Source organism: Schistocerca cancellata, chromosome 8, assembly GCF_023864275.1.
Source record: "Schistocerca cancellata isolate TAMUIC-IGC-003103 chromosome 8, iqSchCanc2.1, whole genome shotgun sequence".
In the NCBI taxonomy this organism is placed as follows: domain Eukaryota; kingdom Metazoa; phylum Arthropoda; class Insecta; order Orthoptera; family Acrididae; genus Schistocerca; species Schistocerca cancellata.
Window position 1 is genome coordinate 8,651,237 of NC_064633.1, and position 22,595 is coordinate 8,673,831.

Here is a 22,595-nt window from a genome sequence, read left to right on the forward strand (position 1 = left end):
TCTTGCTTGCTGTGATTTAAATAGTCTCTACTGCCCTTGCAAGATCACGCACGTGACGAAGATTCGTAGTGGGCAAAGCATTCCAACGTCTCGCAGCACCATAAATAACTTTCCAACCAATTTACCTTTCAGATTAACAGTCAGCATAATTGCATACGAATGCCTTAAGGCACCGATGTTACTTGATTTCGGTACAGTTCTCTTGGTACCTCTAATACCCAGTATTCCTTTCATTTGCATTTCCTCTTCAACCCCGATTGGTCGACTTGGAAACAAATTCGTTACTGAGCTATGAGATTTTGTTTATCTCGTCTACAAATTCGGGCCGATTCCGCAGTTTGCTGTTGATGGTTTGAGTGAAATTTCGTTATTTACGTCTTCCAATTCTGTAGCACTATTTATAGTCAAGTAACCACTCACTGCTTCCCTTGAAATCACTGTAATCTATGTCGCCCGCAGTCTGATGTGCACAACGTAGTAGGTCACTATCATGCACATCCTGTAAATTGTATCGAGCATCCTTGAAGCCCGCAAACACCAGTTTTTGCAAGAAGTGCGTCTTGTCCTCCCTTGAATATCCGTTGTTTTTTTATGCTCATATTGCTCTGGACTAATTCGAAATCTGTTCGTAGGTGTTATTTTACGATGCTGTGCATGATCTTCCACGTACGTAATTATGTTTAGTATCCGCTTCTTGGATAACGATTGTCCTTTACTGTGTTTCACTGGGCACTGGATTTTTCACTCACTCCGACAAGGATGATGACCTACATGGCTCGACACCGTTTCAGTATCCCTTTAAATTGTTAAGCCTGTATCGTCACGTACACTGCACGGCCGAGCGCGTACCGTATAACACATTCCACTGACTCATCTTGCAGAAACGCTAATTTCATCTGTCTCTTCTTTCTCAGTCTGCGAAATTCCTTGGGTTCTTCCTGACAACTGTTGTTGTAGGTAAAATGCAATATTTGCTTCGCTTATCATTGTCATTGCTGTGCTTTGTGTCAATACTACTAGCAGTGTGGCACTGTTGTGAGCTACTAGTCGACTACGCAGTTCACCTATGCTCCTAGCCTCAGGCTGTGCCTTCGACCATAGATACTAGTAGACTGGCCTTGCTGTGCAAAAGCTATAGGGCTGGTGTGGCTCCAACATAAACCACGTGACTGTTGGCAAAACGTGGCGGGATTTCAAATCAGCGGTCTGCCATCCTATGTTTCTATCGTATTTTACCCACATTTCTCAACTGACTGCCAAACGCTTCCAACAAAAATTACTTTTTTATTTGCGAAAAATTATGTCAGAACTACATTTGACCTGGATTTGTTCAAAGTACCATTTATAAAATCTAACAAATACATCGAACGCCACTCTGGTGGGCAGCGGGACGAAATTACTATAAACTATCAGTTAAAGTAAAATGTCGTTAAAATTCTTTTAAACAGTAAGAAGGGGATCGTGTCAAAACTTTAAACATTGGATTCGCCGCGTTTTGAGCTCTAGTCACTTATGAAAGAATATGGGATATGGGAATTATGTCAACTATAGGTGCCAAAATTGTCGACTTTAGGAGCAGGTCCATTTTAGAGTATCAATTCTAGGTGCACTTCAAAGGTTCAGTTCCTACTATTTTTACATAAGTTTAAACAATCACTTTAAAAAAATGATATTTTAAATGAAAGGTGAGACTTTGAAGTTTCAGAAAATAATTTTGGAGCCTACATTTATTTAATAGTAGTAGAAGGTAGAAAAAATTCTCTTCATGTGTCGACTATAGGTGCTCTTACCTTATTATAATCTCACTTGTATATACAAAAAGGTGCATATGTGCAGATGGCTTAAAGTTTTTCCGTTTCAGGGCCTGTATCCAAAGCTGCCTTCGGTTTTCATTTTTAGGGAACCTATGAGTAGGAACGAGAAACAGTTACACTTACTTCTGTAACCGAATTATCACAGATACTTTCCAAAATGTAATATGGGTCTGACTTTATAGGCGTCACTTTCAACACTTTAATTTACGTGATGCTCTATTTCAAGTATAAAAAACATATAAAAGTCACTTCAGCAGATTTCAATAAACGCATATGCACTATCATAGAAACACTTACATGTGAAATGTAATGCCATTTCCCCCGACAAAACGCTGAGTACCGCCATAAGCGCAACACGAAACAGCCATGTTTTGCCAACATTCACGTGACATTAGCCCTGAGATGTTGGAGCCACGAAAATGACGTCAGGGCGAGTCTATTATATTTATGGTCGAAGGGCTGTGCTCACCATTCGATACCTCCAGTCCTGCCCCCTGTTGCAATTACCAGCGAATATTGTCGGTGCATTGTAGACAATATGTGGGGCGCCGAATGCAGTAAACACATTGGCCTTTAACGACCTCGCACTCAAGGGGTTCCTTGTCAGTTCTGCTCTGAAACTTCTCGTACAAACGAAACTCTGTCTTCTCTGCAAATCTATTCCCGTTCTTCGGTGAACTTACTTTGTAAACTGCAAGAAAATTGTACGCGGGTTAAGCAAATTGCTTAACAATATCCTTAGTTGAATTATTGTTAACTAAGAACATCCATGGTGAGGAAATTGGGGATAAAAAATACCTTTTAGTTTTTAACATATAGGGTGTTTCAAAAATGACCGGTATATTTGAAACAGCAATAAAAACTAAACGAGCAGCAATAGAAATACACCGTTTGTTGCAATATGCTTGGGACAACAGTACATTTTCAGGCAGACAAACTTTCGAAATTACAGTAGTTACAATTTTCAACAACAGATGGCGCTGCGGTCTGGGAAACTCTATAGTACGATATTTTCCACATATCCACCATGCGTAGCAATAATATGGCGTAGTCTCTGAATGAAATTACCCGAAACCTTTGACAACGTGTCTGGCGAAATGGCTTCACATGCAGATGAGATGTACTGCTTCAGCTGTTCAATTGTTTCTGGATTCTGGCGGTACACCTGGTCATTCAAGTGTCCCCACAGAAAGAAGTCACAGGGGTTCATGTCTGGCGAATAGGGAGGCCAATCCACGCCGCCTCCTGTATGTTTCGAATAGCCCAAAGCAATCACACGATCATAGAAATATTCATTCAGGAAATTAAAGACGTCGGCCGTGCGATGTGGCCGGGCACCATCTTGCATAAACCACGAGGTGTTCGCAGTGTCGTCTAAGGCAGTTTGTACCGCCACAAATTCACGAAGAATGTCTAGATAGCGTGATGCAGTAATCGTTTCGGATCTGAAAAATGGGCCAATGATTCCTTTGGAAGAAATGGCGGCCCAGACCAGTACTTTTTGAGGATGCAGGGACGATGGGACTGCAACATGGGGCTTTTCGGTTCCCCATATGCGCCAGTTCTGTTTATTGACGAAGCCGTCCAGGTAAAAATAAGCTTCGTCAGTAAACCAAATGCTGCCCACATGCATATCGCCGTCATCAATCCTGTGCACTATATCGTTAGCGAATGTCTCTCGTGCAGCAATGGTAGTGGCGCTGAGGGGTTGCCGCGTTTGAATTTTGTATGGATAGAGGTGTAAACTCTGGCGCATGAGACGATACGCGGATGTTGGCGTCATTTGGACCGCAGCTGCAACACGATGAACGGAAACCCGAGGCCGCTGTTGGATCACCTGCTGCACTAGCTGCGCGTTGCCCTCTGTGGTTGCCGTACGCGGTCGCCCTACCTTTCCAGCACGTTCATCCGTCACGTTCCCAGTCCGTTGAAATTTTTCAAACAGATCCTTTATTGCATCGCTTTTCGGTCCTTTGGTTACATTAAACCTCCGTTGAAAACTTCGTCTTGTTGCAACAACACTGTGTTCTAGGCGGTGGAATTCCAACACCAGAAAAATCCTCTGTTCTAAGGAATAAACCATGTTGTCTACAGCACACTTGCACGTTGTGAACAGCACACGCTTACAGCAGAAAGACGACGTACAGAATGGCGCACCCACAGACTGCGTTGTCTTCTATATCTTTCACATCACTTGCAGCGCCATCTGTTGTTGAAAATTGTAACTACTGTAATTTCGAAAGTTTGTCCGCCTGAAAATGTACTGTTGTCCCAAGCATATTGCAACAAACGGTGTATTTCTATCGCTGCTCGTTTAGTTTTTATTGCCGTTTCAAATATACCGGTCATTTTTGAAACACCCTGTATATGAGCAATGGCTGAAGGTAAGCGAATACGTGACTACGAGATACTTTAGGACAATACATTTAAAATTACTTAAGTTACTACGAGTATCTCACAAAAAATGAGATGAAGCAAATATCCAAACACTCGCACATATATGGGAAAGTAAACGAGAAGGAAGAAAGTCTGCATTTGCTTGCGTTCGAAGTAAATTACAAATCAACCGTTCGGTAAAATTTGATACATGACCATGGCGCGTGATCGATACCCAGCCACAAATCCACACCAGTATTGTGGTCAGATTATGAACTTATGATGATTAACATAAGTAAACAGAATACGTACAGAAGTTACTGACGCCATCATACTACTGAAAATTTTGTTGCTAATTCTAACATATGCGACGCAGTCGAAGGCCACGTGCAGACCTTCTTCCAGCAGACGCAGCAGCGAAAGCGCCTGTTGTTCACAAAGAACTACGCTGGAAAGTAGTCAGTAGACATTACAGAAGCAACCGAAGTCGAACAAACCCGTGGCAACGCCCAGGAACGTTTCTACTGCAGGATATGTCTGTGCATTAGCACGCTTACTCTGATAGAGCAATAAGAGCAGCGATGTACGTATATGTGTATCATCTTATACTGATGAAAGTTTATTATTGTATGTCAACCATCGTTCACTGTTTCAGTTGCAAGACATGAAGGGCTAATTCCGATCACACATACTGATTATTTTCAGATTTAAAAACTAAAATGAACCAGAAAAACTATGTTAAGTCATTTAGTTTTCTGTTAATGATGATTTGTTTCGAACACATTCGTTCATTTTCGAACCATTACCTGAGTCATTCTCATGTGATTAATGAAATAATTTCATAATCTAACATTTCTGGTTTTTACTTGTCGAGCTGCTCTCAGTAGCTCACATTTGAACCTTCTGTGCCCTTGATGTTACTAACTACTTCACATTGTTATCTGTCATCTCTTAGCGAAATTACCAAGAATGTTACGTTTTGTTGCTGTGGCAAATATGAGGCACTTGAGAAAAATGAACTTGCCTGTCTTTGCAGTTGGAATGGCGCTGCTCTTGCAATAAATAAATAAATAAAACATATAATTGATTATATTAATGTTTGTAAAATGTCCATATATTATATTAATTTTTAGTTATGTTATTTTTTATGAAGAATTTTCAACAACTTCTACCACTCAAGCTTTTGTTAACATACATCGACAAGAGTTCGAGACATTTCAAAGACTGCAGTTCATATTATGAGTGCCATATATTATTAAACCAAAAGAACTGAACGTTTAATATGATACAGTGCAACTTAATTATTAGTGTTAGATGCCAGCAACCTGTCTTTATAATTATATCAACTACTTTTCTTTCTGCTCATCGTTATCTTTAACATGCTGCTTCTGTTTTCTGTACAGTCGCATAATAACTAATTTTCTATGGCATTATGAGAGTGGTTAACTTAATATTTATTCTGTATTGTGATTTGTGGTTTCCTTGATTTTACTGAAAGCAGATAAAGTACTTCCCTATAGGTGAAGTGTTGAAACTGTATTAATATAGTTAGTCGTCCGACGCTTTATTTGTCGACTCCACTTTGCTGATATGCCGTAAAACTTACACATAAAACCAGTACAAACCCTTATTGATGTATTTATAGCCTTAAGAAATACGAAACAACAGTTTTGCTTTGGGTTTTACTCTGTTCATAAGCGTGTTTTCAGAAATTTTCTATAGCAGATGGTCTATTCCGAAGAACTACGACACGGAATGACACCGTGAGTATAATCAGGTAATCATATTCTCACCGTACGTTCACCTTACTCGTTATCTAATCGGCTGATCTTTTCTAGATTATTATGTTCATGTGTCTTAATGGCGTGATATCTTTTAATTTTGTTCTAATGACAAAAGCAAAGAGTATAACAGCTCATTTGTCTTTCTTCCGTTTATGATGATGTAAGTGATGTTCTTGAATTTTCTTACCACACAAACATAAATACAGACGTAAACCCTTTCTTTTCGAATAATAAAAGAGCTTGAGTAAGTTCAGTGCTTCCGAGAATGACACTGATGTGCTGCAGTTGTCGTCTGCTTAAGTTCTTTGACATTCGTTAACCTCACCTCGATGGAACGGATTAAACATACAGCAGACCAATAAATCCGATAGTAACATCTAGAGTTCATGTTTCCATGTATCGTTAGCTCCCGGAATGAGTTTCCGCAATATCTGTCGTACCTGTCACTGCCACCCGGTACTTAATAGAGTTCCTAACTATTCCAGAGAAAAAAAAAAAAAAAAAACTTCATCTCGGAAGCCGAATGCTGAATTAAAGAGAGTAGTTAGTGGTAGACTCCAGCACATCGCTGACCTTGTGGGTTTTCCTTTCTTAAGAGGAGGAGCATTTTATTTAAGGCCTACTTGATAGCCACCAATCTAAAGTGCTAAATATCATCAGACCAGGAGTTTGGACTTAGAATGCAGTTCAGGCGAAGTACTACATTAAGGGGCTTTGTTAAAAATTCCCTGGGAAAGTTGTGGTACCAGTAGGAAAGTCGTAGCTAGCTCTCTAGATTAGCACCTGACTGCAGTAAATACACTGGGGTGCAAAACATAAGGTCAAAAGTAACTGTCGCGTGATGTATGACAGCTAAGTAACGTTACTCGATGAAACTTGGATCATAAATGGAAAGAACTGCTACAGCATAGTATATAAGCTAACTGGAAGAAATACGCAATAAGTCAAACAGAAATGACACTTTTATTAAAAAAAAAGTACTAGCTACACTAAAGCCACCGCGATTCATGATGGTACCCTGGATATTACAAACGTCGGGACATAATTTTTAATTGGGCATGTATTCACAACAGGCGGCAGTGCATGGTATGCAACGTGCTGCCATGCTGGCAAAATTGTTGGTAAGGAATTCTCTTGGTAGAGCGCTCCATTCTTCCACCAGCGCGTTTGACCACTTCTGGATAGTACGGGGTGTTCAAAAAGTCTGTCCGCAGTGCCGTATGATTGTTCGCCTGCCTTGGTTACTTCCCTTCAAGTGGACTTTCCCAGCATCCCACTGTTTCGTTTATCTCAGCCAGCGTCAGTAGTGTCGTTGGTGTGTGTCGTTACGTGTTGACGTGAACGTTTAAGTCTAGTTCCTTTGTTCGTTTGTTCCGTTTTCGTCACTGTTAAAATGCTAACAATTGAAGAACGTGTGGTTCAAATGGTTCAAATGGTTCAAATGGCTCTGAGCACTATGGGACTTAACATCTTAGGTCATCAGTCCCCTAGAACTTAGAACCACTTAAACCTAACTAACCTAAGGACATCACACACATCCATGCCCGAGGCAGGATTCGAACCTGCGACCGTAGCGGTCGCGCAGTTCCAGACTGTAGCGCCTAGAACGTGTATTCATGAGGAACCACTTTATTCTGTGAAAACAGGAGTTTGGACTGCAGTTTCTAGACGTCGGATTGTGGGTCCCATATTTTGCAACGAAACAATAACGGCACAACGATATTGCAATGATATTCCGTACCCATTCGTAGGAGACCTTGTGTTAAGTGAAATACTGAACGGTTATTTTCAACAAGATGGTGCAACCGTGCATGCAGCTCGCGTTTTAATGCCACTGCTTGCTGATGTTTTTTGGTGATCGCATAGTTTTACAGGGACTTTGGCCTCCACGATCAGCTGACCTAACACCACCTGAATTTTTCTTCAGGGGTGCAGCGAAATCACTGTCTATAAAAACCGTCCAAAATCCATCGATGAATTGAAAACTGCAATATCCACTTTCACTGCTTCTGTTACAGAAGAAATGTTAGAGCTTGTGTTTGGAAACGTGACTAGACGAATTGAGTTGTGTATTCAAAAACAGGGGAGATACTTTCAACGTTTAATGTGAAAATTTGTAAGTAAAAATGAATATTCAATAAATTAATAACCTGTATTTCACTGAGTTTCATTTCGGTATACTCACTGCGGAATACGGCACGCGCGGCTAACAATCATACGGCACTGCGGAGAGACTTTTTGAACATCCCGTGTTTGATGCCCGTGCTACAATATGTATCCCCAACGCGTACCGCAAGTGCTCGATGGGATTTAAGTCGGGGAACCTGGCGGGCCAGTCCATTTGCCAAATATCTTCTCGTTCTAAGAGCTGCTCCTCTTGCGTTGTTGGACGTATCGACAGTAAGAACGAAGTCACCCCTGAAAAGACACACACGGGCGAGGAGTATAGCGTCACAGTTACGTTGGCCATGGCTCCATTTTTACTGGTAACAGGGTGTGACGGCATCAAATAGCGCATGCGGAGGAGTTTTTGGAACGGGAAGATATTCGGCGAATGGATTGGCCTGTCCTTTCTCGCGACGTAAATCCCGTCGCGCAAGAGAGTGGTGTTGCAGCACGACTACGTGCACGACCATCGAGCAATTGGCAGCCTCTCTAACGCGGGAGTGGCAGCCTCTACCACAACTACTTCTTACCGACTATTCGGCCAGTATAGGAACACGTTGTAGAGTATGCACTGCCGGCCGTTGTGAATGCATACCCACTTAACAGTCATGCGCCGCCGTTTGTTGTCCACGAGTCCATCACGAATCGCGGTGACTTCAGCGTAATTACTGTGTTTGAATAAAAGCGTCATTGGTTTCGGTCTCATTGCGTTACCTTCTGTGCTATACTATAGCAGTTCTTTCTACTTATGGTCCTAGTTTCACCGAGCTATGCTACTTGGCTGTGACACATCATACTAAATTTACCACACCAGTGAAAGCTCCGTCGCTACGGACACCTCCTTTAAACAATTTGAACATTAAATATAGTACACGGAATAAATTAATATGTCTCAGCGCCAATTTAAAAACTGCAAACTAGGCAGAATAATTTGAAAAAAAAAAGGAAACATCAATTCATTTTTGTGTTCGAAACGACTGATGAACAGAGAACAAGGAGGGCCTAGTTTGTATTACAGTCTTAACAGTTTTATCATCATCATCATCATCATCATCATTTATTGTACATAACAGGCCATAAAGAACCATAACAGGAAGCAAAAGAAATATTACAAACTAGAATAACACACTGTACAAAGATCAGTAACACAAACAGTGACACAGGAAGGAGTTTTGTGCTGATCACAGTTGCAGGGATTTCCGGCAGATGTTGTTCCACTTCACTGTCCACTGCACCTTCCAGGGATGCTGTTGGTTCTACCTTGTGCAACGTCCTCATCACCCTATCTTTCCACCTAGTCCTTGGACGACCTCTTGGGCGACTTTCAATCAGCTGGGAATTGAACACTCAGTTGGGGATAGATTATCCAGCTCTTAAGACTCGTCCCAACCACTGGAGTCGTCGTCCTCTGATGCTCCTACAAACGTGAGCTTTCCCAAAACGTTGGTACAAGTCCCGTTTCTGCCTCCTTTCCCATCTTCCAGTTTCTCTGTTGAATGTAGGCCCACGGATCTTTCTGAACACTTTCCTTTCAAATGCGCAGATGCGCTCTTCATGCGTTTGCGAAGTCGCCCGTGTCTCGCAGCCATATAACAGCATCGGTTTTACCAGTGCCATGTAAAATTTGATCTTCCTGTTTTGTGAGACCAAGCGTGACTTGAATAAGTTATTGAGACTAAAGAAGGCACAAGTAGCATTAATTTTTCTCTGTTGAATCTCTTTCTCAACCTCGCTTTTATTAGGTTGAATCAATCTCAGGTACTTAAATTTCTCCCCTCGTTCAAAATTGTGTCCATCTATAGTGATTGTGGTGTGGAAATCCTGTCGGCGTGAGATGGTCATATATTTGGTTTTCTCGTCGTTGACAACTAATCCCACTTTGCTTGCTTCTTTCATGAACCTAGTGGTGTCAGACACTATCTGATTTAGTCTCCCATAATCATCACATCATCGGCCATCGCCAAGATTGTGTCAGTTCCAATCACATCCATCTACTTGTCATTATCAATTTCACGTCAATTTCCAATGCAATGTTGAATATCACTGGGGACAAAGGATCTCCTTGTCTCAAACCATGTTGAACTGCGAAAGGCTCTGACATTTTGTTTCCAAACCATACTTGGCAGCTTGTATCTGTATAACATGCTTCAATCACTTTGATGTATTTTCTTGTGATGCCCAACTCCTGCATTATCCTCCATAATACCGTCCGATTAATGCTGTCAGTTTCTTCTAAAAGAAAAAAAAAGTTCGCTGGTGCGGTATGTAGACACCTGTTGCTGCATGACGACTGTCCCGCACGCGTTTCCACCTTATCCACGTTAAGCCCATAGTTAAGTAAGTATGTTTCAGGTCTGCAGAGCAAGCATTTCACAGTAGTAGTATATTAAGCGTAAGTGGCAATATATTCATGAAAATACAGTGTTAAATTGTAAAAAAATGTGTTTCATAATGTGGAATTAAAATATATTAAAGTAAGACACCGTTCTTTTTGTTTCTTCTAGAATCTGAAGAATCAAGTAATGACAACAAATGTCTGGGTGGAGCAGGTAAGTCTGATGACACTTATGTAAAACACTCTCAGATAGCGTTATGTTATGCATTGTATATCATGTTGCTGTTGGCCTAAACCTTTCCAATCAATTTTTTTGAATAATATTTATTTGCAGAAACAAGTCCTGTTTCATAATATCAACTATCCAATTTTAGTCTTTATAATTTTTCTTATACTTCAAAGTTTAATGGCAGAACATATAAATGATTTCATTTCTAAAAATGGGAAAGATGTATACGTTTACGAGTGATTTCTTCTCATTTCGAATCTTGTAACTACGCACCATGTATTTATGTCACCAGAAATGGGTTGATTACAAACTGCGGTGGAATCCGGAAGAATATGGCGGAGTCGAGATGCTGTATGTGCCATCCGAACACATATGGCTGCCCGATATCGTGCTCTATAATAAGTAAGTGCCTCTGATTTTTCATGTCATTCATTTCTTGAATAGGAGTAGATATAGCAGACGAGCGAACGGGTTACGAATCTCAATTGTGGGTGCAATTAACGACTCTAGTGCTTTATCAACTTCACTTTGTCAAGAAATTCTTATCTGAAACTTTCTGCAACACATTTCTGAATGTGTCCAATGACAGTGGGCGATCAGTTCTATCTTTAGCCTTGCGACGAGATATAGATCCTAATGAAAAGTTTATCAGAGAACGTTTACCTTTTAAGTGATCACACGTATTGACTAAAAATAGTAAAACTAGACGTCATAGATATTGTTTCTCCAGCTATAATCAATAAAGAGAAATTATTAATGTTGTTACATCTTCGTATGATTGCTCTTGTTACAGAGGTGCCCAAGGCAGACTTTTTATTAGCATTAATGCATTATACTACGTTTTTCGGCAAAACTGTTTCACGTGGAAGTCTGAAAATTACCCTCACCAAAGATCTCATCTGTTATATTAAATCGTGATATTACATGTTTACTGTATCTCCCGAACAATTAAAATGTGTATTGCACTGACATTTCTCATTATATCATAGACTAAGATATCATGCGGGTCACTGATAGAAAGTGAGGAAATAGTTGTTTATAGTGCGTGGTGCCAGTTATTATTGGTCTGTTTCTGCGCAAGTGATACATATGCGTCCTCCAAGGTAGTGTTATAGGCCCTTTGGAGTTCCTATCTATATAAACGTTTTGGGAGACAATCTGAGCAGCCGTCTTAGGTTGTTCGCAGATGACGCTGTCGTTTATCGACTACTAAAGTCATCAGAGGATCAAAACAAATTCCAAAAAGATTTAGAAAAAAAATATCTGTATGGTGAGCATAATGGCAGTTGACCCTAAATAACGAAAATTGAGAGGTCATCTATATGAGTGCTAAAAGGAATCCGTTAAACTTCGGTTACACGATAAATCAGTCAAATCTAAAGCCCGTAAATTCAACTAAATACCAGAAATTACAATTTCAAACAACTTAAACTGGAAGGAACACACAGAAAATGTAGTGAGGTAGGATAACCAAAGACTACGTTTTATTGGCAGGACACTTAAAAAATGTAACAGATCAACTAAGGAGTGCCTACACTACGCTTGTCCGTCCTTTTTTAGAATACTGCTGCACGGTGTGGGCTTCTTACCAGATAGGACTGACTGAGTACATCGAAAAAGTTCAAAGAAGGTCAGCACGTTCTGTAGTATCGCAAAATAGGGAGAGAGTGTCACTGAAATGATGCAGGATTTTGGATGGATATTATTAAAGCAAAGGCGTTTTTCATTGCGATGGGATCTTCTCACGAAATTCCAATCAGCAATTTGCTCCTCCGACTGAACTATTTTGTTGACACCGACCTATAGAGGGAGAAACGATCACCATGATAAAATAAGGGAAATCAGAGCTCGTACGGAAAGCTATAGGCGTTCGTTCTTTGTTCTCGCTATACGAGTTAAGAATAATAGACAATTGTGAAGGTGGTTCGAAGAACCCTCTGCCAGGCACTTAACTGTGATTTGCAGAATATCTGTAGATGTGGATAGGAGGCTCATGACTTGCTCCAGATTTCATTCTCAAAACTTTTTTCAGGGGCATCTCAGTGGCGTAGGTGTGTAATTACATATTAAGACCTATGTTTCAGTTTTATATACAGGGTGTTACAAAAAGATACGGCCAAACTTTCAGGAAACATTCCTCACACACAAAGAAAGAAAACATGTTATGTGGACAAGTGTCCGGAAACGCTTACTTTCCATGTTAGAGCTCATTTTATTACTTCTCTTCAAATTACATTAATCATGGAATGGAAACACACAGCAACAGAACGTACCAGCGTGACTTCAAACACTTTGTTACTGGAAATGTTCAAAATGTCCTCCGTTAGCGAGGATACATGCAGCCACCCTCCTTCGCATGGAATCCCTGATGCGCTGATGCAGCCCTGGAGAATGGCATATTGTATCACAACCGTCCACAATACCAGCACGAAGAGTCTCTACATTTGGTGCCGGGGTTGCGTAGACAAGAGCTTTCAAATTGCCCCATAAATGAAAGTCAAGAGGGTTGAGGTCAGGAGAGCGTGGAGGCCATGGAATTGGTCCGCCTCTACCAATCCATCGGTCACCGAATCTGTTGTTGAGAAGCGTACGAACACTTCGACTGAAATGTGCAGGAGCTCCATCGTGAATGAACCACATGTTGTGTCGTACTTGTAAAGGCACATGTTCTAGCAGCACAGGTAGAGTATCCCGTATGAAATCATGATAACTTGCTCCATTGAGCGTAGATGGAACAACATGGGGCCCAATCAAGACATCACCAACAATGCCTGTGCAAACGCGCACAGAAAATCTGTGTTGATGACGTGATTGCACAATTGCGTGAGGATTCTCGTCAGCCCACACATGTCGATTGTGAAAATTTACAATTTGATCACGTTGGAATGAAGCCTCATCCGTAAAGAGAACATTTGCACTGAAATGAGGATTGACACATTGTTGGATGAACCATTCGCGGAAGTGTACCCGTGGAGGCCAGTCAGCTACTGATAGTGCCTGCACACGCTGTACATGGTACGGAAACAACTGGTTCTCCCGTAGCACTCTCCATACAGTGACGTGGTCAACGTTACCTTGTACAGCAGCAACTTCTGACGCTGACATTAGGGTTATCGTCAACTGCACGAAGAATTGCCTCGTCCATTGCAGGTGTCCTCGTCGTTCTAGGTCTTCCCCAGTCGCGAGACATAGGCTGGAATGTTCCGTGCTCCCTAAGAGGCCGATCAATTGCTTCGAACGTCTTCCTGTCGGGATACCTTCGTTCTGGAAATCTGTCTCGATACAAACGTACCGCGCCACGGCTATTGCCCCGTGCTAATCCATACATCAAATGGGCATCTGCCAACTCCGCATTTGTAAACATTGCACTGACTGCAAAACCACGTTCGTGATGAACACTAACCTGTTGATGCTACGTACTGATGTGCTTGATGCTAGTACTGTATAGCAATGAGTCGCATGTCAACACAAGCTCCGAAGCCAACATTACCTTCCTTCAATTGGGCCAACTGGCGGTGAGTCGAGGAAGTACAGTACATACTGACGAAACTAAAATGAGCTCTAACATGAAAATTAAGCGTTTTCGGACACATGTCCACATAACATCTTTTCTTTATTTGTGTGTGAGGAATGTTTCCTGAAAGTTTGGCCGTACCTTTTTGTAACACTCTGTAAATGAGAGAGAGAGAGAGAGAGAGAGAGAGAGAGAGAGAGAGAGAGAGAGAGAGAGAGAGAGAAAGAGAGCAAAAATAATATCGAAAGATCCATATGGCACGATGGTGGCAAGACAAGAGAAAGGAATTACTCTCAATTTATTTTTTATTTATATTTCCCTAAGACTCGGTGTGCTTTTACAGCGCCGACGGCAACTACGAGGTGACCCTGATGACGAAAGCGACGCTGAGGTCCACGGGAGAGGTGTTCTGGAAGCCGCCCGCCATCTACAAGTCGTCCTGCGAAATCAATGTCGAGTACTTCCCTTTCGACGAGCAGAGCTGCACGATGAAGTTTGGTTCTTGGACGTACAATGGATTTCAGGTAGAACCCTCCTATAGGAGGTCTGTTCAGTCTATAGTTAAAACACGACAATCTCAATACATTGATACTCTATGTGATCAAAAGTATACGGACACCCCCAAAACATAAGTTTGACACATTAGGTCCATTGTGCTGCCGCCTACTGCCAGGTACTCAATATCAGCGACCTCAGCAGACATTAGACATCATGAGAGAGGAGAATGGGGCGTTCCTGATTGAGTACCACTTGTGTCATACGTCTGTACGCGAGATTTCCACTCTCTTAAACATCCCTAGTTACACCGTTTCCGATGTGATAGTTAAGTGAAAACGTGAAAGGACACGCGCAGCACAAAAGAACAGGCTGATCTCGTCTGTTGACTGACAGAGACCGCCGACAGTTGAAGAGCGTCGTAATGTGTAGTAGGCAGACATCTATCCATACCATCACATCAGAATTACAAACTGCATCAGGATCCACTGCGAGTACTATGACAGTTAGGCGGGAGGTGAGAAAACTTGGCCGGCCGCGGTGGTCTAGCGGTTCTGGCGCTGCAGTCCGGAACCGCGGGACTGCTACAGTCGCAGGTTCGAATCCTGCCTCGGGCATGGGTGTGTGTGATGTCCTTAGGTTAGTTAGGTTTAAGTAGTTCTAAGTTCTAGGGGACTGATGACCATAGATGTTAAGTCCCATAGTGCTCAGAGCCATTTGGACCATTTTTTTGGTGTGAGTATGGCGAATGCCCGGTGAACGTCATGTGCCAGCGTGTGCAGTGCCAACAGTAAAATTTGGAAGCAGTGGTGTTACGGTGTGGTCGTGTTTTTCATGGAGGGGCTTGCACGCCTGGTTGTTTTGCGTAGCAGTGTCACAGCACAGGCCTACATTGATGTTTTAAGCACTTTCTTGCTTCTCACTGTTGAAGAGCAGTTCGGGGATGGCGATTGCATCTTTCAACGCGGCCTGTGGCGGAGTGGTTACACGACAATAACATCCCTGTAACGGTATGTCCTGCACCGAGTCGTGACTTGAATCCTATAGAACAGTTTTGGGATGTTTTGGAACGCCGACTTCGTGCTGGCCCCACCGACCGATATCGATACCTGTCCTCAGTGCAGCACTCCGTGAAGAATGGACTGCCATTCCCCAAGAAACCTCCCAACACCTGATTGAACGTATGCCTGCGAGAGTGGGAGCTGTCATCAAGACTAATGGTGGGCCAACACCATATTGAATTCCAGCATTACCGATGAAGGGCGCCACGAACTTGTAAATCATTTTCAGCCAGGTGTCCGGATACTTTTTATCACATAGTGTAGTTGCAGAGTGTTACATTCAGTATGCTCCCTACCAGAACCAAATACGGTATTTCACATAAAGAAGTTTAGGGATTAACGTCCCGTTGGTGACTGTATCGTTATTGATCGTACATACGCTCGCATATAGCTTGAAAGAAGTCGACAGCTTCGATTCAAAGGATACATCCCGACAATTTCTTGAAGAGACTTATGGAGAACTGTGAAAACTTAAGTATGTTGGACGGACTGTTATTTGAACTCGTTTTCTCCCGTTTACGATTCCAGAGCTTTAATCCCTGATCTATCATGTGCAATAATATCATGTATTATAGCACTGAAAGAAAATACTGTGCTTGCCTCTGTTTTTAAGAACTGTAAAATATGATTTCCCCTAAACTGAGAAACAGTTTAGCAACATATTATTTTCAGATCTCGTATTTCCATTTCAGGCCGTCACTTGGATCTTTCCACACTTGACGACTAAACTATTGTTCATGTTTAATAAGAATCTTAAAATGTTTTATCAAATTCTCATTTTATTATGCTACACAAGTTTGGCAGCTGAAACAGACACGATTATTAACTTCACAATAATTGTTAGTCCCTAGTAGCCTTACTTACGAGATACGAAAGTGAAAAACAGAAATAGGGGCGTTAGGAAACAGTTCGACGTTCTAGCTACGCGCGCCCTCACATCAGTTGTTCATGTCACCGCTTTTAGTTCCAGAGCTTTTCATAATGTTAACGAACGTATTGAAACCTTCCCTTTAAAAGTGAATCATCGTTTGAACCGTTGGTGTCTTGAATTTCTTCGAGAAATGTAGGTTCAATCCACATCGTACGGAGATATTACAATCCTGTGAAATGAGATCAGAAATTTGAATCAGTTCCCACGATAATTTAGAATTCTGTTCTCACTACAGGCTACAGTCTGTGAATGATGATTTAGAGTAAAAGTTAAGTTCATGTAGCATACTACAGTTTACAAAATAATTTGATGAGGAACTTTTACTATGTTACTTTTCGAGGCTCTTTTGGATCTACGAAAGCGCAGATGCAGTAAATTCATTCTGAGGTGGAATGTGAGTCAACTTGTATTACGCCAGTAAAAGGACTTTTAGTTTCACTCAGCAACCACACCCAACCCTCAGCGCTAACCGAAACAAGTCCAGATTTATTAACAATCTGGACTTGTCTCCACTGTTAATAAATCTTAAAATTTTATTAAATAAACAGGATGATTCACTGAAGCACTATGTAGTTTCTTTTTATGGACGCGTAGCACAAGATGGGTGTCATTGTTCAGTGCGGTTACAATAATTATTTGTTAGTATGATACATACATCAAAGTGTATTCCCTCTATCGCAAATAATCATGCATACGTTTCGTAATCACTAAACGCAAACTCGCAGAAAATTCATAGTCTCGCCTTATGGTAGGGCAATCGTAAAGTTAGTTGGTTAGTTAGTTAGTTTCATGTTCCATGGATAATTTTATACGATAAATCGTAATGATATGGAATGAGTAATTTTACATTTACATTGCAAATTAATTTATAAATATGGCTACATGCTGAACATTTATAAACTTTTATTTTTGTTTCATTTCATTTTTATTTATTACTTCCTACCAACCACCATTTACACATTACAATGACATATTTGTTTTACAGCACTTTTTTGAGCAATGGAGACTTTCTATCTTAAAGAAGAGTTACCGCAATTATATTATACCATATGACATTACTGAATGAAAATTTTCCATCTTACTGATTCGTCTCTCTCCAAGCTTTGCAATGATTCTAAGTGCAAATATAGCTGATCTAAGTTGTTTTAGAATTTCAAAATGTGATTTTTCCTGTTTACATTCTCCTCAGTATGGAATCCAGGAATTTTGAAGTTTCCATTCTATTTAATATTCTTTCACCATGTGTTATACTTGTCACTCATGTTGCAACCCTAGATGTGGCAGAACTGAATATGTTGTGTCGTCTTAAGACTGAGGGTGAGACCATTTGGAGAAAGCCAGGCAATGACACTTTTAAAAACGTTTGGTACCATTTCTTCTGTTTCAGTATATATGCATGGATTGATTGAAATAGTAATGTCATCTACGAAAAGAATTAATTCTACTCTTGTACATTAGAAAGAACACTGTTTACATATATGAGGAACAATAATGGACCTAAGATTGAGCCTTGGGGAACCCTAAACGTAATATATCCCTAGTTACAATTACGTCCCTGCACTATATTGGTTGAATTACTAAGTACAACTTTCTGCAATCTTTTGGTTAGATATGACATAATCCATTGATTGACGATACCATGAGTCACATAAAACTTCTATTTGTCTTGTAGAATACTTTGATTCGCACTGTAAAATGCCTCACATAGATCGCAGAAAATAGCAACCTGTGCCGTTTTATTATTTAATGCTTGTAAAATTTTTGTTAGTGGGTATGTAAATTCCATTCTCCCTAAATGTAATGTTCTGAGAATATTATTGTTGCTAAGGTGTGATACTGCTCTTCCAGTAAAATGTAAATGACGTCAGCAGTGGCAACGGACAGTTAGGAAGAAGATTAATTATAGCTCAACTGAACATTGTACGTAAGATATTTTACCTAGTTTATCTGTGATGTACCAAGGTTAACTAAAGAATACATTTTGATATAAATTAATTTCTTCATTGCCCGAGACAGCGCAACGGAACGTCGAAACGATACACACCATCTTTCTGGCAGCGTTGATTAATCAAGCACCCAGAATTGGAAACCGGTACCGATGCAACAGCATGCGCTACCTTGTATATTCGAAAACGTCGCGCTAGGCAAATTGAGCAAAATGTTTGGTTCTTTTTGCATTTGATGTGGTAAACGATAGACCATTAAGGGGCCTATAGAGGCACTATTAGTTCATGGGAAACTATGAAAACCATAGAAAACCCCCAAAAACTATTTAGTTTTACAATTTTTCGCACTACAACCGAGCTGCGGAATACAAGACGCTTACACACAGAAAATGTCTGAGAACATCACGATATATTCCTAAGACTACTGTCTCGGACATACTTAAAAATTTTTCTCTGCATGTTTATCCGTTTTGAAACACAGAGGTTCAAAACTTTTAGTTCATTGGCAGTTTCTTAGAGAACTCCAGAAAAAGCGTTTTCTTTACCTTTTTTCGTGTTAAAACCGAGCTGCGGATTCCAAGATGGCTATGCTCAGTAAATGACTGAAAATATTACTATATATGCCGATGATCCCGACCTAAAACATTCTTGAAAATTTCCTCTTTCGTCCTCTTGTGTTTAAACGACGTCTTCTGTCTTCCACTTATTGATTACCCTCATAGCCATAAAATGTCATCTATTTTTATTCGTTATCATAAACGCTGTATTACTAAGTTTGTGAATATTGTGTAATATTGAAGTTTAAAATTCGTTACAAAGCCGTTAAGAGTTGCAGAATAGATTCCCACTGGAAGATGACGTCTTTGACGCCCAGGGGAAAAATACCCTTAATATACACTACTGGCCATTAAAATTGCTACACCACGAAGATGACGTGCTACAGACGCGAAATTTAACCGACAGGAAGAACATGCTGTAATATGCAAATGATTAGCTTTTCAGAGCATTCACACAAGGTTGGTGCCGGTGGCGACACCTACAAGGTACTGACATGAGGAAAGTTTCCAACCGATTTCTCATACACAAACAGCACTTGACCGGCGTTGCCTGGTGATGCGTCGTGTAAGGAGGAGAAATGTGTACCGTCACGTTTCCGACTTTGATGAAGGTCGGATTGTAGCCTATCGCGACTGCGGTTTATCGTATCGCGACATTGCTACTCGCGTTGGTCGAGATTCAATGACTGTTAGCAGAATATGGAATCGGTGGGTTCAGGAGGGTAATACGGAACGCCGTGATGGATCCCAACGGCCTCGTATCACTAGCAGTCGAGATGACAGGCATCTTAACCGCATGACTGTAACGGATCGTGCAGCCACGTCTCGATCCCTGAGTCAACAGATGGGGACGTTTGCAAGACAACAACCATCTGCACGAACAGTTCGACGATGTTTGCAGCAGCATGGACTATCAGCTCGGAGACCATGGCTGCAGTTACCCTTGACGCTGTATCACAGACAGGAGCGCCTGTGATGGTGTACTCGACGAAGACCTGGGTGCACGAATGGCAAAACGTCATTTTTTCGGATGAATCCAGGTTCTGTTTACAGCATCATGATGGTCGCATCCGTTTTTGGTGATATCGCGGTGAACGCACATTGGAAGTGTGTATTCGTCATTGCCATACTGCCGTATCACCCGGCGTGATGATATGGGGTGCCATTGGTTACACGTCTCGGTCACCTCTTGTTAGCATTGACGGCACTTTGAACAGTGGACGTTACATTTCAGATGTGTTACGACCCGTGGCTCTACCCTTCATTCGTTCCCTGCGATATCCTACATTTCAGCAGGATAATGCACGACCGCATGTTGCAGGTCATGTACAGGCCTTTCTGGATACACAAAATGTTCGAATGTTGCCCTGGCCAGAACATTCTCCAGAGCTCTCACCAATTGAAAACGTCTGGTAAATGGTGGCCGAGCAACTGGCTCGTCTCAATACGCCAGTCACTACTCTTGATGAACTGTGGTATCGTGTTGAAGCTGCATGGGCAGCTGTACCTGTACACGCCATCCAAGCTCTGTTTGACTGATGCCCAGGCGTATCAAGGCGGTTATTACGTCCAGAGGTGGTTGTTCTGGGTACAGATTTTTCAGGATCTATGCACCCAAATTGCGTGAAAACGTAATCACATGTCAGTTCTAGTATAATATATTTGTCCAATGAATACCCGTTTATCATCTGTATTTCTTCTTGGTGTAGCAATTTTATTGGCCAGTAGTATAAAATGGCTGAAACGAAAGAAAGAAAGTGATTAACAGAGAGCTGGAGGAGGGAACGAGATGAAACATCATGGGCTGAGTGGGTGTACGATGTTATCGCAGTGATTGCAAAACCGAGTCAACCTGACCAAAAAATTAAACAGTGTAAGCGTGCTTATCTGTATGACGTCGCATCCCCTCTGGCATAGTTGGACGCACTGATTCCGCTGCGAAGGGAGTCACAAAGCCATTCTATCCTATCCTGAGGGATGGTGGCCCACAACTGTTGCCTCTATTCCTCGATATTCTGGGTACCATGGCTGTGATGGCGTTAACGCTCAAGCTTGTTCCACAGATGCTCTATTGAAGACGGACCTGAGTCTACTGCTGGTCAAGGGAGTACCTCAGAATCACGCAGACAGTTCGTAGAGAAACGTTGAACATGTGGGTGAGCATTGTTCTGATGAAAATGGCACCACGATAGTAACGCATAACAGATAAAACACATTAACGTAGGATGTTTGCGACGTACCCTTGTGCTCCGAAAGTTGCCTCATTCGCTACCGGCCATGATCAGAAGCCACATCCAATCGTTCCCCACACCATGACGTCTGGAGCAAAACAACTGCACCTCTCCAAAGCTTTGGGAGACTGAGACCTGTCGCCAGAGGCTCTATTCCGTATCGTTCATACCGATCGGTGCGGTAGGTTACACCTCTATAGTGACGTCATTTTAGGTTCTTTAGTGAAAGCTGCTCTTCTGTAAGATTATGAAACCAATTACCGATCGGTACGCACGCCGATTTTCTGGCGACTGTACTGAGAGGTGTTTAGGTTTCCGTATGGCGACCCGTTTGGATTGATGTGTTTTGTTTACAGCTACAATTTGTTAATTCAGAAAAATTAATACTGAGTGGCTTTAGTTTAGGAATTACTGATTACTTTTTACTGAAGAATCCCCAGGACGCTTCTGGTGGAAAGTGAATTCATAATAGACTGTTTCACTTTGGGAGAAATATCATTTGTATTGACTATGAATGATTATGCCATAAAAAACATTTTCGGTCGTATTCTCACGAAATACCTGTTATTTTTACGTAATTAGGAGTTTAAAATCATTAAGTTTCAGGACGTCATGTCTGCTTACGTACAGGGGACAGGTAAAATAATGTGAACACCTGCACTTACTTGTGAATCGTTTATTAATAAAGAGTTGAACCCATTTGCCCATAATGCAGCTGCGATTCTCCATGGAATACTGGCATATAGTTGTATAGTCTCCAGTGGAATGTTATACCACTCTTCGATCAGAACCTCTTCTAACTGCTGTAGTGACGAGGGAGACGGAAATCTGCTCCGGAGTCTGCGCTCCAGTACTACCCACAAGGGTTCGATAATTTTCAAGGACGGAGACCGTGCTGGCCGGGGATGACTCTGCAGTTCGCTTGCATGCTCCTCATGCCACGATTATATTGTTCTAGCTGTATGAAAGGATTTCATTATCGTCCTGAAATATGGCATCATTGTGTTGGGGAACAACATTTGAATTAAGGGCTGCACATGGTCACCTAAAATGTTTACATAATCGTTGGCTGTAACACGACCTTTGAGAGTAATGATGAGACCAGCAGAATACCATGATATGGCTGCCCACACCACCGCACTTCCACGTCCATGCT

The 22,595-nt window shown here is 41.5% G+C and overlaps 1 protein-coding gene across 3 annotated transcripts in view; it reads left to right on the forward strand.

The window, feature by feature from the left end:
• LOC126095054 (acetylcholine receptor subunit beta-like 2) overlaps positions 1-22,595 on the forward strand; it is a 333,294-nt gene that overhangs the window by 65,221 nt on the left and 245,478 nt on the right. For all 3 annotated transcript variants that reach the window (XM_049909736.1, XM_049909737.1, XM_049909738.1), the window contains exons 3-5: positions 10,645-10,689; positions 10,997-11,106; positions 14,562-14,742. In XM_049909736.1, coding sequence (XP_049765693.1) covers positions 10,645-10,689; positions 10,997-11,106; positions 14,562-14,742 — 336 coding nt within the window. The remainder of the gene's footprint in view (positions 1-10,644; positions 10,690-10,996; positions 11,107-14,561; positions 14,743-22,595) is intronic.